General features: G+C 35.1%; 1 protein-coding gene across 2 annotated transcripts in view; it reads left to right on the top strand.

The window, feature by feature from the left end:
• JAK2 (Janus kinase 2) overlaps nt 1-16,668 on the top strand; it is a 129,685-nt gene that overhangs the window by 95,783 nt on the left and 17,234 nt on the right. For both annotated transcript variants that reach the window (XM_027862678.1, XM_027862676.1), the window contains exons 11-18: nt 1,478-1,664; nt 3,496-3,623; nt 4,472-4,606; nt 7,537-7,624; nt 11,569-11,696; nt 13,621-13,759; nt 15,668-15,819; nt 15,987-16,137. In XM_027862678.1, coding sequence (XP_027718479.1) covers nt 1,478-1,664; nt 3,496-3,623; nt 4,472-4,606; nt 7,537-7,624; nt 11,569-11,696; nt 13,621-13,759; nt 15,668-15,819; nt 15,987-16,137 — 1,108 coding nt within the window. The remainder of the gene's footprint in view (nt 1-1,477; nt 1,665-3,495; nt 3,624-4,471; nt 4,607-7,536; nt 7,625-11,568; nt 11,697-13,620; nt 13,760-15,667; nt 15,820-15,986; nt 16,138-16,668) is intronic.

The raw sequence follows: 16,668 nt of genomic DNA, 5'->3' as shown, positions 1-16,668 counted from the left end.
TAAGTCACTTTACATTTCTGTTTTCTCATTCATAAAACAAGAATAATAATACTTTTCTAGCTTACCTCATATTGTATGGTTTAAGTGAGATGTAAAAGTGATTTGTCAACTTTTTTAAAAAATTGGCCCTGTGATTTCACAGCTTCTGGTGTGGTACTTCCTCTGCCAGTGCACATAGGCATCTTCTCTGCAATTTTAGTCTTTGTAAGTTGCTTGTGGGTTCCTGAGAGAGTTCCGTGTCTTGCTCAGGGTCACACAGACAGTGTGTGTCAGAGGTGGTATTTGAACTCAGGTCTTTTTCACTATGAGACTCGCACTCCATCCACTATACTATCTTTTTATCTGTCAACTATGCTATTATTTAGGGCCAATATTTACAGTAGCTTAGATGTAGTTCATATAATAATAGAATAAAATTAGCTTTTTATGATTATAACTATTCTTATTTTAAAAACATCTTTGATTCCTAATTGAAATGAGAAGTTTTCTTTACAAATCTGACCATTTTCATTTTAGCATTTGGGTTTAAAATTTGGTCGAAATTATGCTACTTCCTTGAGTATTCTGAGATGGGTAATCCAAGAGCATGTGAGCATTTCTCGAGCAACAAATTGATACATATGGAATAATGAGTAGGTCTTAATTTTTTTTCTTAGCGCATTAGTGACATTTACCAAAATAATCACACTTATGTTTCAGTTCTATCAAATCCAGCAAGTATTTATGGAATGCTTCTTCTACATACCTAGCACAGTGCCTAGCTGCTTTGAAGGTTACAAAAGAATTATGATATAGTCTCTAAACCTCAAGAAACTTAAAATATTTTAGGGAAATCAAGGATTAAGCACATGAATGAAATAATATTACAAGGTAAGATGCAATAAAATGTTACACTATGTTGCCCTGCTGAGATGACATGTGAAGTGCTTTGCAAATCTTAAAGCACTATTTAGCTATTATTACATAGGGATGATAGCTATGAAAGTTTGATTTGCTCACTGAGAGAGTATGTACAGAAAGTAGCAAGCTGAGACAGAATTTGCCCCATTTTATTCTCTTAAACTGCTTATTAGGGAACGAGTAAAGAAAGTGGAAACAGAAAAGTTGGAAAAGAACCTGTGAACTCTTTGATATTTGTCATAGCTATTTTATTTAATGGGAGGCTTCAGTTTTTAAAAATGATTATCATTGTGTTATTTATTGTTGGGACTCATTTCTAAGGCACTACTATGATATAATTAGAGGGTTCCTTTTGACAAGAAGGCCACTTACATAATGGCAGTGCTTTAGATATCAGAGTTTAAATTTCCAAATAGGCTCTTGTGGCTTGTTTTGTTTTTGGGGAATTTTGGGGTTTGGGTTTGTTTTTTGGTTTTTGTTTTTTTTTGTTTTTTCATAAAATCCCTCTTGCCAATTTAATCATTGAGACAGTATTGTGATGGGTTTTTTTTCTATCTTTATGATTAAACTCATACAGCGGGAAAATGTCACTGATTATAAGCACTGTTTGATTACAAAAAATGAGAATGGGGAGTTCAACCTCAGTGGAACTAAGAAGAATTTCACTAACCTTAAAGACCTTTTGAATTGCTATCAAATGGAAACTGTCCGATCAGATAGCATAATTTTCCAGTTTACCAAGTGTTGCCCCCCAAAGCCCAAAGGTAAGGAGACTTTCTAGTCATTTTTCGTTTGCTGTTACATGGATATCGTACACATATTTCAAAAAAAAGTATCAAAAGAGTTACAGATTGACTTGTTCTCCTATTAATGGGCAACCATCCTCACTTTGGAACAAGGCCAGATTTTTTTTATACTTTTTATTTGTCCCTAATATAGTGAGCTTCTAGAATGGTGGTGTTCTTGGTATACTGTATTTCATTGTAAAGCACAAGTTGTAATATGTCAGATATGTATATACTGAGCTGGTGAGAAGTACTGTTAGACACTTGTGCGTAAGTGAAAGTAAAGATATTTGTATTTAATTTTTTAGTGCCTCACTTTCTGTAGCTCTAAAATGAGAAAAATGTGAAGTAATATGTCTGCCCAAAACAAAAATGCATAAAAACTCCATTAATCAAGGAAATGAAGATAAATGTAATAAAGATCAGTGAGCCTCGTGGAGGAGAGAGATTGAGAGGAGGGAAAGGAAGTCAGTAATTAAGATGGATTTATTGTCACTGACAATTTTCAAAATGGTGGCTCCTCTTTCAGATTCCACTGCAGTTGAACAGTGAAGTGTCATCTAGTTTTTACTGTCAGAAAGGGTCAAACCAAGTGAAACTTGTTATGGAAAGTGTGTACAATTTGGGAATAATGAAACCATTAATCATCAAACTGTGTGTTCAGATCATGTGAACTGTTTCTGAAATGTAGGTACATTATTATGTCTCCCAAAGCAAAAGCAAGGTAAACAGTAGAATTAAATAAATGCTCCCACAGGAAATGAAGCCACTTCCTAGCCACTGCTGGGAAGGTAATAATGTGTGTTCTGTGTGTTCAGTCATTTTTCAGTCATGTCTGACTCTTCATGACTGCCTTTGGTGTTTTCTTGGCAAAGATACTGGAGTGGTTTGCCATTTCCTTCTCCAGCTCATTTTACAAATGAGGAAACTGGGACAAACAGGATTAAGTGGACTTGCCCAGGGTCATACAGCTAGTAAGTGTCTAAGGCTAGATTCGAATCATGAAGGTGGATCTTCACTTCAGGCCTTGTACTCTTTCCACTGCACCACCTAGCTGCCCTAGATAATAATGACTAGGTATCAAAAATTGTATAGCATTGTCATTAAGGGAAAACAATACAGTGATAAGTGTTACTGACTGTACTTTATAGATTTCACAATGTTCCATATCGTTTAAAAAAAAAAAAGGAAGTGCCCTAAAAATAGAAGTTATTCTACCATAGAACAGCATTCACTTCCATATTACCAAAGCAACATTGGATTGCACCAGAGAATTAAAATTTGAAGCCTTTCCACATCTCCCTTATAGAGCTGATCTTGCCACCTCCTGATTCTTAACATGTTTCCAGCACTAAAGATGCACTAGTCAGTTCCAACTTTAGGAATAATTGCAAACATTCAAGATTTACCAGTTTTTTCTTTCTGAAGGATTTAAAAAAGCTTGTTATTTGCTGAAGTAAATGTTTTGAGAAATAGGCAGTGATTGCATTGAAAAAATGGTATCTGTTTATATTCTGGATGAAACTATTTTGATTCATTATTTAATTATGCTTTATTCATTTCCCTGGGAATATATCTTCAGTTCAAATATTTGAGGATCAAGTTTAATGAATAAACTTCAGACATAATAAAATTTTAAAGGAAGATCAATCAGGGATCAGTAAACATTCTGAGTGACTATATGTATTGTGTTCTTTAAAATTATCAATAATTTGCTTCGATTATTTATTAGGCACTGTGCTAGGTTACCAGTTAATTTACATTGTTGACAAATACATGTTCTTTTCCCTTTTGACTCTGTGTTCTCTAGATAAATCGAATCTTTTAGTCTTCAGGAGTAATGGTATTTCTGATGTTTCCACATCACCAACATTGCAGAGGCATAATAATGTGAACCAAATGGTATTTCATAAAATCAGAAATGAAGATTTAATATATGTAAGTCATTCAATGCAGATAATTTTCCATTTAAATGTTTAAAATTTGGATGTAGCACTTTGAAAAAATGTCTTCTTTCAACTTGCTTCATCATTTGTTTTATTACTATTATAGAAAAGACATGGAAGCAAGTATAATATTAAACTTGGATTAGGAATGAGAAAATATGCTAGGAGTTTTAATAATATACTGTGATATTAAACTTAGGTTTTACCGAGGAAGTCATTAAAAAATGAATAAGTATAAGTTATTAGATTCCCTTTCAGACCTGAAAAGGAGCCTTTTAATCCCTTCTACAATGAAAAAATCTACTCTGGTATACTAGGCATCATAGGGTAGTGGAAAAAAACACTAGACTGGGTTGATCTCATCACTGCCACTCTTTATGTAAGGACACACAAATTAAAAGCAATTGGTTAACTTTAAAAGAAACTAATGAACATTCCTCCGTAGTTATTTTCAAAATGCAACTACCAATACCTTGGGAACTTGTTATGTTTTTGTATAATTGTAATAAATGTTATATTAAATTAATTGGAAACAGCATATTAAATTAATTATATTAGCATAATTTAGTATATTACTATATTGAACTGTTGAGACCATTATAAATTTCCTGGATTATAGAATATTGAAGTATTTTAGTCAGTATCACGTGTGCTATTATTGCCCTTGTTTTCAGTCTTACATTATTATTTAATGGAATGGAAGGATCACTTGATAGACCCCTAAATCCCAGGTTAGCGGGCAAGTATGGATATCTTGCTTTCGTATTTGACCTACTTTTTTATTGCTTTCCAACATTTTTCTTTCCACATTTAAACTTTCTCTCTCTTTTTTTTTAAAAGAATGAAAGCCTTGGGCAAGGCACTTTTACCAAGATTTTTAAAGGTATAAGAAGAGAAATAGGAGACTATGGCCAACTCCATGAAACAGAAGTCCTTTTAAAAGTTCTGGATAAAGCACATAGAAATTACTCAGAGGTTTGTATCCTATTTGAGTAGTTAATGTGGTAGAAAGGGTAATTTTACTTTTTTTTTAACTCATTTGACTTTGTTCTTGTTGTGGAACTATGTAATAATTATGATGTTTTATTTACAGCTGTTTCCTGACAAATTTTTTTTAAGTTTTCAAACATTTTTTTTCTTCTCCCACTCCTCCGTCCCAAAAGAAGAAAATCAAAGCTCTTATAATGAATATACATGTTGTTCAGTCATGTCCAACTCTGACCCCATTTAGGGTTTTCTTGGCAAAGATACTAGAGTGGTTTGCCATTTCCTTCTCCAGCTCATTTTACAGATGAGGAAACTGAGGCAGACAGGGTTAAGTGATTTGCCCAAGGTCACACAGCTAATAAGTATCTGAGGTCAGATTTGAACTCAGGAAGATGAGTCTTCCTAACTCTAGGCCTGGCACTCTATCCACCCACCATGCCACCTAGCTGCCCAAATAAACAGGCAAGTAAAACAAGTTCCCAAATTAGCCATATCCAAAAATGTGTTTCATTCTGTAGATTAATCTGTTGCCTCACTGCCCGGAGGTGGGTAGCATTCTTCATCATTGGTCCTCTTAATGGGTAATGATTAAAGTATGCTCACAAAGAGACCTTTTTTCCATCAAACAAACCTCTCTTCTTTAATAAAAAAAAAAATCCCTGAAGCAACAACTTTTTCTCATCATTTTTATAATCAGATTAAAGTAAGGATGTACTTCATAAAAGAAATGTTTTTTCAAGCTAATTAATATTAGCCTTTTCTTCTGAGTATTGTGACACTTCAAATGACCTCCATAGGCCAGAGCTGGTAGGCCAGGCAAGTATTAGAATGCCAGGAACCCAAGAGGTCCAGGAGCAGTAAGGTACAACCATCCTTCCCTACCCAAGTTGTCACTTCCAGTAGTGGCATACCAGTTGTATTAGAATAAATCTTTCTTGTTTACTATTACCACTAATAGGGGCCTCCTATCCTCACCTCCCTCCCTTGCTGCTATTTGTACAACTCAGACTAGCCTTGGAGTTTCTCCAAAATAAAACCTCTCTTTAAGGGTAGGCTCATCCATAACTTAATTCATAAAGCAGGAGAAGGGGCAAAACCTAAAACCTAATAAATTACCTGCTAACCATAGGTATCAACCAAACTCTGTCCTGGGCCTTCTTCTCCCTCCTTCTCCTGGGTTCTTAACTTGGGGTCCATGAACTTTCTTTTAATGTTTTGATAACTATTTCAATGTAATTGGTTTCCTTTACAGTTAATAAGTAATTATAACATTATTTATAATTCCTTTATAATATTATAAAATTAAATTTTTTTGTGTATTTAAAAACCTAATTCTGAGCAAGTTCTATAAGTTCACCTGATTGCCACGGGGGTTTACCCATTATTTTAGAAAAGTTAGGAACTCTTGATCCATTCCATCTTGTTTGGTGATCTCATCAGCTCCCATGGGTTCAACTATCATCCTTATGCAAATGATTCTTAGATCTTCATCCATGTCATCCACTGACTGTATGTGTGCTTCCAAACTCTGTCCTGGACCTTCTCTTTTCCCTCTATGTTCTGTCAGTGATCTCATCAGCTCCCGTAGATTTGATTGTTATCTCCCTGGAAATGATGATTATCATGATCTAATTAACCATCTCTAGGACATATTGAACTAGATGCCCTTTAGGCATCTAAAACTCAACATGTTCAAAACAGAGCTCATCTTGCTCCTCAAACCCTCCCCTCTTTTGAACTTTCATATTATTGTTGAGGTGACCACCATCCTTTTACCAGCTCAAAACCTTAGTGTTATCCTTGACTTATCACTTGTCCCCACATATCTGGTCTGTTTTCAAATCTTGCCATTTCTGCTTCCTCATAATCTCTAATATATGCCTTATTTTCTCCAGTCACACAGCCACCACCCTAGTTCAGGCCCTTACCACCTCTTACCTGGACTACTCCAACAGCCTTTGAATTAATTGTTCTCCCTTAATCAAGTCTTTCTGCTTTCAAGCCATCCTCCATTCAGCTACCAAAGTGATTTTCCTAAGTGTAGGTTTGATTATGTCACTCCCTCTTCTCATCCCACCCCCCCCATGCACATTCCCACCCCCCCCACCCCCATCCCATTCACTAAACCCCAGTGGCTCCCTTTTCTCTCCAGGATCAAATATACAGTTTTGTGTTTTCCTTTAAAGCCCTTCATGACCTGACCCCTTCATATCTTTTCAGTCTTTGCACACTTGGCCCCCTCCTAGGGACTCTAATCGAGCTACTCTAGGCTGCTTCCACACAACTTGCCATCTCCTGGCCCCATTCCTAGAATGTTCTCCCTCTTCTCTTCCATCTCTTTATCATCCTGGCTTCCTTAAGACTCAGGTCAAATCCCACCTTCTGCAGGAGACTTTTCCTAGTCCCTCTTGTTGCTAGCATCTCCCTTCTGAGATTATCTTCCATCTGCTATGTAAATGTCTTGTGTGTGCATAATATATACATATGCAAAGTATTATATATATATACACACACATATACATGTATATATATCATACTATGTATATATACACAATACTGTGTGTATGTAAAATATAAAATATATTGTTATTTACCTGTTGCCTCCTCCATTAGAATGTGAGCTGTTTGAAGGCAGGGACTCTTTTTGCCTTTCTGTGTATCTTCAGAATGCCCGGCACATAGTAAATACTTGTCAGCTGACTGATTGACTTATTTGATCTTCTGACAATAGCAGTAGATTGTTGTTATTACTCTTGGTAGAGTCACAGCTATTGATCTCTGCGCCCCCCACCCCAGCCCCAGTCAGAACCTCTGGCCTATAAATCCTGTAGACATCAAATTATATATGACATTACAGCACATGCTTATTACTTAGTAACCTTCCTTCTCTTAATATATATTTTTTTTATTCCTTCCAGTCTTTTTTTGAAGCGGCAAGCATGATGAGCCAGCTTTCTTACAAGCATCTGGTTTTAAATTATGGAGTCTGTGTCTGTGGAGAAGAGAGTAAGTAAAATGTTTGGTCATTTGTGTTAATTTCATGTTCTTCCCATTAGAGAGGTCCATTCTGCTGATACAGGAAGGTCTTTTTCAGAAGCATAGCTAAATACATAGAAATTGTAATTTATCAAAACCCAGCAGATATAGGAATTTTCAGCACAGCCTTTCAAATGGAAAATCTAAGTTTCTGTAGAGATTTAAATAAAATTGTTCTTGCATTGCATTAAAAATGCCTGAACCATAGGGTTCAAAATGTCAACTGTTGCTTGTGATTACAGCTGTTTAGATGTTAGCATCTGGTCATTTCAGTTTCAAAAAAAAAAAAACAGTTCAATCACCAGTTCTTTGGGTTGAGTAGAAAAAACATTAAAGTGATTATATTTTAACAAAACTAATTAAATATGATATTTTGGCATCTTACTCATCTAGACCTTAAAATGATACAATTTGTAAAGCACATGACCCAGAAAAGGAATTCCACAATATCCTTAATAATACATTTCAGTCTTATAAGCCTTCCATTCAGGAAGTCTTATGTGTAGCCTGAGCCCTTAATATTAAAATTTAAGCTAATTTTTTCAGTGGATATGGAAAATGGTTGTTCCTACCACCTGCAAAATGTTTCTTTACATGCTTTTAAAGCCTTTATTCAGTACATTTTTCAGGATACCTAGGTCACATATGATAGCAGTTGCATAGGGCCTGTAGCTTTACATTTTTCTTCTCTCAATTAATTGACAGGGCCCTATACTGGTGATAGCATTAAACTCTCATAGAGATTTGGAAAGTAGTGAATATTATGGAAGTATAATTCGTGATTTCTTCATTTATTAGTACTATTTGTATGTTCAAGTATTATCTTCATTCTTAAAAATGGTAATGTCTATTTTTATGTAACTTGCGTCCATCCTAATTGTTCCATCTTTTTACTTGATACTTAGACTAGCTAAAGTAAAGTACAAATGGAGCTTCATGTACTCTGCTCTCTGTTATCTGCATGTGGACTATGTGCAACTTTTAAACCTGAGGTTGTTTCTGTTTCATCCACCTTGCTTTTAATTTTCCTTCCTTTGCTGACAATATATGCTCAGTACATGCTAAATACTTTCAGTATTAGGATAAAACATAATTAGGAATTCTAGACCAAGTCTGCAAAAGTCAAATATAAATATATTATTCAATATTTCTATATTAATTGCACCTTAACTCCCTTTCATTAGTGCAAAAAAGCAGGTGTTAACTGATTTTCAGAGTGCAAGTATGCAGGCTCATTTAAAGACATGTAACAGAATCAGTTTTTTTCACTCATAGTATGACAGGTTACCACCTGTCATAGGCCACCACCTGGGTTGGTCCCTTGTAGGGACCTGCAGATTTAGTAGCAAATGATGGTGAATGGATGGCCCAAAAGTGACACTGGTACCAACAAAATGTAAAAAGATCAAGATAGAGAGAAGCCTCCTGTATGTTGGGTGGATCCGTGTGAATTTTCTGTGGGCGAGAACTTGAGTAAGAATTACTCAGGGTAAGAAGATGTATATGGATTATTATCAAGTCAAGTCAACAAGCATTTGTTAAGTTACTCTTAGGTGCCAGGCATTGTGCCAAGTGCTAGAGATACAAATAAAAGCAAAAGATGGTCCCTGTTCTCTAAGAGATTGCTGTCTAATGGGAGAAACATCATGCAAACAATTATGTACAAGCAAGATATAGATAGGATAAATTGTAAATAATCTCCTAAGATTACCAATCTTCTAAGAGAAGTCACCAACATTAAGAGGATTTAGGAAAGGCTTCTTGCCAAAGGTGGGATTTTAGCTGGGACCTGAAGGAAGCCAGGAAAGCCTGGAGGTGGAAATGAAGAGGGAGAGTAAAATTCATGGAGTGAGAAGATTGACCCATGTGTGAGGAACAGCAAGGAGGCCAGTGTCACTAGATTGCAGGGGGTGGGGAGGTTGCACATATCAGTGAGAGATCATGGCTTCATTGAAATGTTGAAGTTTGGCATGACATAAATACAAATAAGAAGTCTACTTCAGATTCTTTTTAAAACTATTTTTTCATTCATGATACAGTGTTCAAAGCTATAATGTGAATTAGCATCTTTCATTTTTTAAAACTTGGTCTTTAGGTAAAACAAACGCTATCATTTTCATGTTTTGTTTCAGCATTTAACAAATATTTAACATTTTATTAAATATTTACTGTGTGCAATTCACTGTGTTAGACCATTGAATTGATATAGAAATATAAATAAGATAGGATTCTAGCTCTCAAGGAGTTTGTAATCTAGTACGGTAGTTTTCAAGCTCCCAGAGAGGTCTCCAGAACCCTTTTCAGGGGTCTGAGATATTTTATTTTCTAATACCATAAATATAGATGGATATAACCCACATAAACAAAAGCTCTTTAAGAGGTCTTCAGTAATTTTTTTAAATGTAAAGGAGTCCTGAAACCAAAAAATTTCATCCAGCAGATGTAATGTATGGTAGGCAGTGTAGTTATTTAGTTAGAGCCTCTTGTGACGATCAGTAAAGCATTTATTAAATTCCTACTGTGTGCCAGGCACAGTGCTAAGTGCAGGGGATACAAAATAGGCAAAAGACAGTTCCTGCCCTTGAGGAGCTCACAGTCTGATGGGGGAGACAATATAAACAAGCTTTATACAGGATCAATAGGAAATAATCAATAGAGGGGAAGGCACTAAAATTAAGAGGGATTGGAAAAGGTTTCCTAGAGGAGAGATTTTATCTGGAACTTGAAGGAAGCCAGTAAAGCCAAGAGATAGAGATGAGGAAGGGAGAGCATTCTGAGCATGAGGGATATCCAGAGAAAATGCCTGGAGCCAAGAGCAGTGTCTTGTTCAGAGGAACCTCAAGAAGGACAGTGTCACTGGGTCAGAGAGTATGTGGAAGGGGTGGTGTAAGGTTTAAGAAGAATGGAAAGGTGGAAGGGGTGGGAGTTAGGCCATCAAGGGCTATAGATGCCAAACTGAGAATTATGTGTTTGATCCTGGAGGTGATAGGGGGCCAATGGAGTTTGTTGAGGAGGGGATGACATGGTCAGGTATCTGCTTTAGGAAAATCACTTCTGCAGCTGCATAAAGGAAGGAATAGAGTGGGGAGAGATTTGTGGCAGGCAGACTAGCTAGAAGCCTACTGCAATAGCCTGTGTGAGGAAATGAGGGCCTGTACCAGAGTGATAGACGTATCAGAAGAGAGAAGGGGGCATATTCAAGAGATATTACAATCACACTCAAACTTGAAATCCAGTCCTGGATCCAGGTAGCAACCATAAGGTTTAATGGCAAGTTGATTTAAAAACAACCATGGCCTTGTGAACCTTTGACCTTGGTAACTAATTGCTTAGGTGAACTTCACTTCTCAAGACAAGCCTGTGGTTCTTTTTGAAAGAAAATTTGTTTTGTTCTGACAAAAGATTTGATGGCTTGACTGAAAGAATAAATGAACAAGGAATTACTCTTAATATTTTAATTTCCTGGCAATGTATTTTTATATAGAAGCTACAAATGATTAACTGAAATACTTGAACTTCTTTTTGTCTATAATATGGCAATTATAGTCTATTTTGTAGAAAGATATATTTACATAATTTTTGGGGGGTCTTCAGCTGCTCATCCTATTAAAGGGAGACTAAACTATTGTGAAAAATTTTCAACTGGAAGTGAATATGTAGCAGTTTTTCAGTAAATAACACTAGGAATTGTTATATAATAAAATAAGCATATTGCATATGTCATAACTTAGGCTTTCTTGCACAGCTGTGGTAAAATAAAACAAATTTTAAAAATTGGTCATGTTTATTCTTTTTTTCCCTTATGTTACTTAATTTTGTCTTAATTTTATGTATAATACTCATGTATAGTATGATCTGTAAATGTTTAAATGGTATTTTTTTTTCAAGTGCACATGTATGCTTTTGCTTTTTAGATATTCTAGTTCAAGAATTTGTGAAATTTGGATCGTTAGATACATACCTGAAAAAGAACAAAAATTCTATAAACATATTATGGAAGCTTGAAGTGGCCAAGCAATTGGCCTGGGCCATGCATTTTCTTGTAAGTAAACAAGGAAAATCTCCTTTTGTCTTATAGCACAGTAGATGTATCTTTGCCTAGAAAGAGGAGACGAGAAAATTGTGAATGTATGACACAGAATCCAAAAGAGACCTTGAGAGAGGATAGAAGTATTCATTCTAGGCACGTTTATGGGGATATTCATGTAATTGCATAGACTAAAAAAAGTCATTGTTAAAGTACTCATCAGACAGACCTTCTGTCATTAATAGGCAGATTTAAAGTATGTCTTATCCAGAAATGCAGGTATTTACAACAATAGAATTTTGCCACCCTTTTCTTATTCATTTTTCGCAAAACTTTAGAATAGAGAAGCACTTTTGACATTATCTAGTTTAAAATATAAGTAATTGGTGATTACAAAAGCTTTTCAGAATGTCTTGAGGGCAGGTAGAAGGAAAAATAGCTTGATTATTAGAAAGCAAGCAAGTTCCAGTAGAGCACACTGACCCAGTTGCAGAGTATTACTAGTTCAGACAGCAAGACTGGGCAAGATTCTCATTCAGCAAACCATAATATTTTTTCAGTGTGTCAGCATCAATTAAAAAGATGATTAAGAAGAGGAATACCCTCACTTTTTTGCTTCTCTGAGTATGGTGGTGAAGGGAAATACTTCTGTCCCCAAACTAATTAGTTGCACTAATATGACAAATGATCTGGTGATGATCACCACTTAGCACAGTAAGGGTAGCAATATGTATAGTGTGACTCCATCCTACTTGTTGACTTCATGGGCTACTCTGGAACCCAAGTTTAACCAAATGTGTCTTCCCAGGTTGCCGCACTATGCTGCTTTTCTAGGCAGTTTGCCCAAAGGCATGACAGGGTTCCATCAAAGATTTTTTTCAGAAGATTACTCCAAGTGCAAAGCATTTATCATGTGAACTAAGTAATCCAGATTGGTTGAAAGGTTTTGGTTACACTGAATTTGTGGAACTTAGGTTCCTTGCTCAATACTTTGAAGCTTGATGAGAAGTCTAGGCAGCAAAAGAACTTGAAAGGATATTACTGATAAAGGACAGAATAAAGACTGGGGTGATCTCTTGTTTGGCAAAAATCAGGATCCAAATAGGGAGGGACAGAACTAAAAAGATCTAGAGGGCTTATCCCATCACCTTTTCTGCTGGAACACTTGGTTGAAGCTCAAACTCAGAATCAATCATTCAGAAGCTCAATCTCAGAAATTAGACTCTTTAGAGCAGCAGTTTTCTATACGTGCATAAGGAAAAAGCAACCTCAGGCCTACTGTCTGAGGAAGGATCAGCCACAATTTTGGGGAAAACAAGAATGAAAACACAAGGCCTGAGAGACCAAAGTAGAAACTCAGTGGAGAAAACACAACGTTAGAGTCTGTAATAGGAAAGAAAGATGGAAAAAAGAACAAGAATCAAAATCTGCGTTTGCATCGAAAAAGACTAGAAAATCCAACTCTTCAAGGCAGTGCATTGCTCTCTCAGTTAATAGCGAAGATGAAAATGGAAAAACACAGAATAAACATCCTGTGATTTCTCACAATATCACCAACCTACAATATTCAAGAGCAAGTAGGAGGACAATGTAAAATTCACCATTTTTAGAAAGGAAAAAAAAAGAGCCACCAGGCTAAAAATGCATTGTTTCTACTGAAAAATCATCTTCTCAAATATTTAAAGGACAAAGTATCATTTTACCCATTATTTGCATTAGAGACAGCTAATTCAGATTTAAGGAGGATTAATAAATAATTATTAAAATTTTATTTTTAAGTAACAATTTGGGAAACAGAGATACATATAGTGTATCTTATATTTCCTTAACTTTACAAATAAATATTTATCATATATGTTTCTCAGTTTCTCTTCATATGTTGTACACAGTCAAAACATTGGCAAATTAATACTAATGTATGTGTGTGCTCCTTTAATAGGAAGAAAAAAGCCTCACTCATGGTAATGTATGTACTAAGAACATTTTACTAATCAGAGAAGAGGACAGAAAGACAGGAAATCCTCCTTTCATCAAGCTCAGTGATCCTGGCATTAGTATTACAGTTTTGCCAAAAGACAGTAAGTTTTCCATTGTTCTAATTTAGCTTTCTGTATGTTTCTATATGTTTCATTTTGAGATAGCTTGAAATAGCCTGTTGGTTTACAAAAAATACTGTTCATTGTATTATTGTGATCTTGATTAGTAAAATCTAGATTAAATTTTTAACATGTTTGTAGTAAAATAAGAATTAAGTAAAAATTACATGCAGGTCTTCTTAGGCCTTTTATATATTTTAACAATTTTTACAATAATACGCAACAGAGTCATATTCATGTTTTGTTTATTAGTGATTCCTCAATATTCTTATGGTTAGACAAGGGTGTTTCAGATATTTTTTCCTGTTTTCATTAAAAATTTAAGAAAATATGCAGGATATTAATCCTCTGAAGCCTTAACCAGTCTTCAGTTGTCTCTTCATGTGATTCTAGGGTTTTTTCCTCACTTTTTCATCTCTTGCCTACTGAAAGAATAAGCAATTTCTATGTAACACAACTAATTGAAATGTAAGATTATCAGATAAGTATTATTTTTTATCTACCTGACCCAAATAATTCTCCTGAATATTTTTTATGTTGTTTTTACTTTAATTAAATTGAATGTTTGGATTATCTAAATTAATTACCATTTTGGAATTTTTACAGATAAAACCCCTGGGTCCTTAAACTTTGTGGTTTTTGTGACTATCAGTAGTACTTAAATTGGTCAAGCAAACAGGATAGGAAATGCCTTGTGGGACCTGACCCTCAAAGATGAGGAGAAAAGGCTAACATATGTAATTATCTGTTCTACAGCAGAAGAACCATTTTATTCCTACTTTAAACCATTAACTATAAGGCTGCAGACTACTTAACATTTCAGCCAAAAGCTGAGATACCATCTTATAACTTCATAAAGTTTTTTTTATACTGTATGTAAAATGCTATATTATTCCTGCATTTAAGAATTTTGAATGTTCTAACAAGAAGTCAGCAAATTCAGTTCAATTTTATTAAATATTTTTTAAGCATCTGCTATATTCCAGATACTGTACTAGGTGTTGGAAATACTAAGATAAAAATGAAGCATTCCTTGTCTTCAAGGAGTTTATATTCTAGCAGGGTATATATGGAAGAATACAAAATCCTATACCCTCCTTCTTACTTAGCACAATTCTGGTGGCACTACAGGCCTCAGGACTTTAACCTAGAAAGTATTGACGGAAGAAAACAACAAACTGTATTAGGAACACTTCCGTGGTATTCCAAGGCTCTAGTCTTATGTGTGCAGCTTGTCTCTTTAACGTATGTACTGTTAACATGAAAAAAAGAATTAACACTGATGTTGAGCCATTAGAACAGCTCAACCAACAGATAATGTGACAAAAGCAAAGAAATGTATGAAAATATTTGAGTCTAATTTGCTTAGAAAATGTTCTTTTTTTTTGTATGCGTGGTTTTTGTTTTTGTTTTTTTAATGCAGGAGATAGTTTAGAGGCAACTAGGTGGTGTAGTAGATGGAGTGCTGTGCCTAAAGTCAGGAAGACCTGAGTTCAAATCTAGCCTCAGATACTTATTAGCTGTATGTCCCTGAGCAAGTCACTTAACTTATGTTGCCTCAATTTACTCAACTGTAAAATGGAAATAATAATAGCACCTACCTTGAAAGGGTGCTTGTGCAGATCAAATGAGGTATTTGTAAAAGTGCTCAATACAGTGCCTGGCATATAGTAGGCTCTGCATAAATGCTTATTCTTATCCCTTCCCTCCCCCCCCCAGTTCTAGTAAATATAGTAGAGATGACATGGTATATTGTAAAAAATTCTAGGCTCTTCTAGCTCTAAAAAATTCAGTGATTCTGATTATTTTTAAAATAGCTTGCATATCAGCAAATTTTAAATGAAAAGTTCTTTTAGCCTTATCACCATATTTTGTTATATGATTCAACAGTTCTTCAGGAGAGGATACCATGGGTTCCACCTGAATGTATTGACAATCCTAAGAACCTAAGTTTGGCAGCAGATAAGTGGAGTTTTGGTACCACTTTGTGGGAAATCTGCAGTGGAGGAGACAAACCTCTGAGTGCATTAGATTCTCAAAGAGTAAGTTTATATAAGTCTTAAATTAGAAGTGTTTAATCTGTGACCCTTTGCATTTTCTTTTAATGGTTAGCTTAATTTTTTAACAGTTATTTCATTTTGTCTTGTTAATAAGAGTTTTATGGCATCACACAATGATTCATCTTTAATGTTTGGTTCATTAATTACAGAAACTGCAGTTCTATGAAGATAGACACCAGCTCCCTGCACCAAAGTGGACAGAGTTAGCAAATCTTATCAATAATTGTATGGATTATGAGCCAGACTTCAGGCCTTCTTTCCGAGCCATCATACGAGACCTTAACAGCTTACTCACTCCAGGTATGGTAATGGCCAAGTACTCTCATTGTTTCTCTAGATTATTGCTGATAATAATGTTTTAATGAACTTCTTATTGACTTTGAGGCCTCTGAAAAAGTAACTTTTTATTTCTTTTTGGCCAGCCCAGTTTTTAATGTGTAATTTACCTGCCACTTTTTGTGGGCTTCCATATTCACCTAGATTAAATAGTCTTCCTATTAAAAAGTTTAAAAAATTTTTTTTCCTACATTAGCTTCTTTTCTAGGTAGTCATATAAAGGGTTTTGAAGGTTTCTGATCTCTCTGCTCTGTGGTACACATTTAGCCTATATTTCCATTCTTTCCTGACTAATGACTACATTTTGTTATTGTACCCTTTACTCAAAGTAGGAGACTTCTTTGTTTTTCCTTTCTCCTTTAGAATGCTGAACTAATTTGTAATATGATTGGTGAATAAATGAATGAAAAAGCATTTATTTTTACTCTTTGAACAATACTATACTAAGTACTGGGATCACTTGCATTTGATTTAGCAACAGATATTTCCTATACC

This window comes from Vombatus ursinus, unplaced genomic scaffold, assembly GCF_900497805.2.
Source record: "Vombatus ursinus unplaced genomic scaffold, bare-nosed wombat genome assembly UNPS02014770.1, whole genome shotgun sequence".
Taxonomy (NCBI): Eukaryota; Metazoa; Chordata; class Mammalia; order Diprotodontia; family Vombatidae; genus Vombatus; species Vombatus ursinus.
Note: the sequence above shows the minus strand (reverse complement) of the source record. Positions and strands in the feature narration are given on the sequence as shown.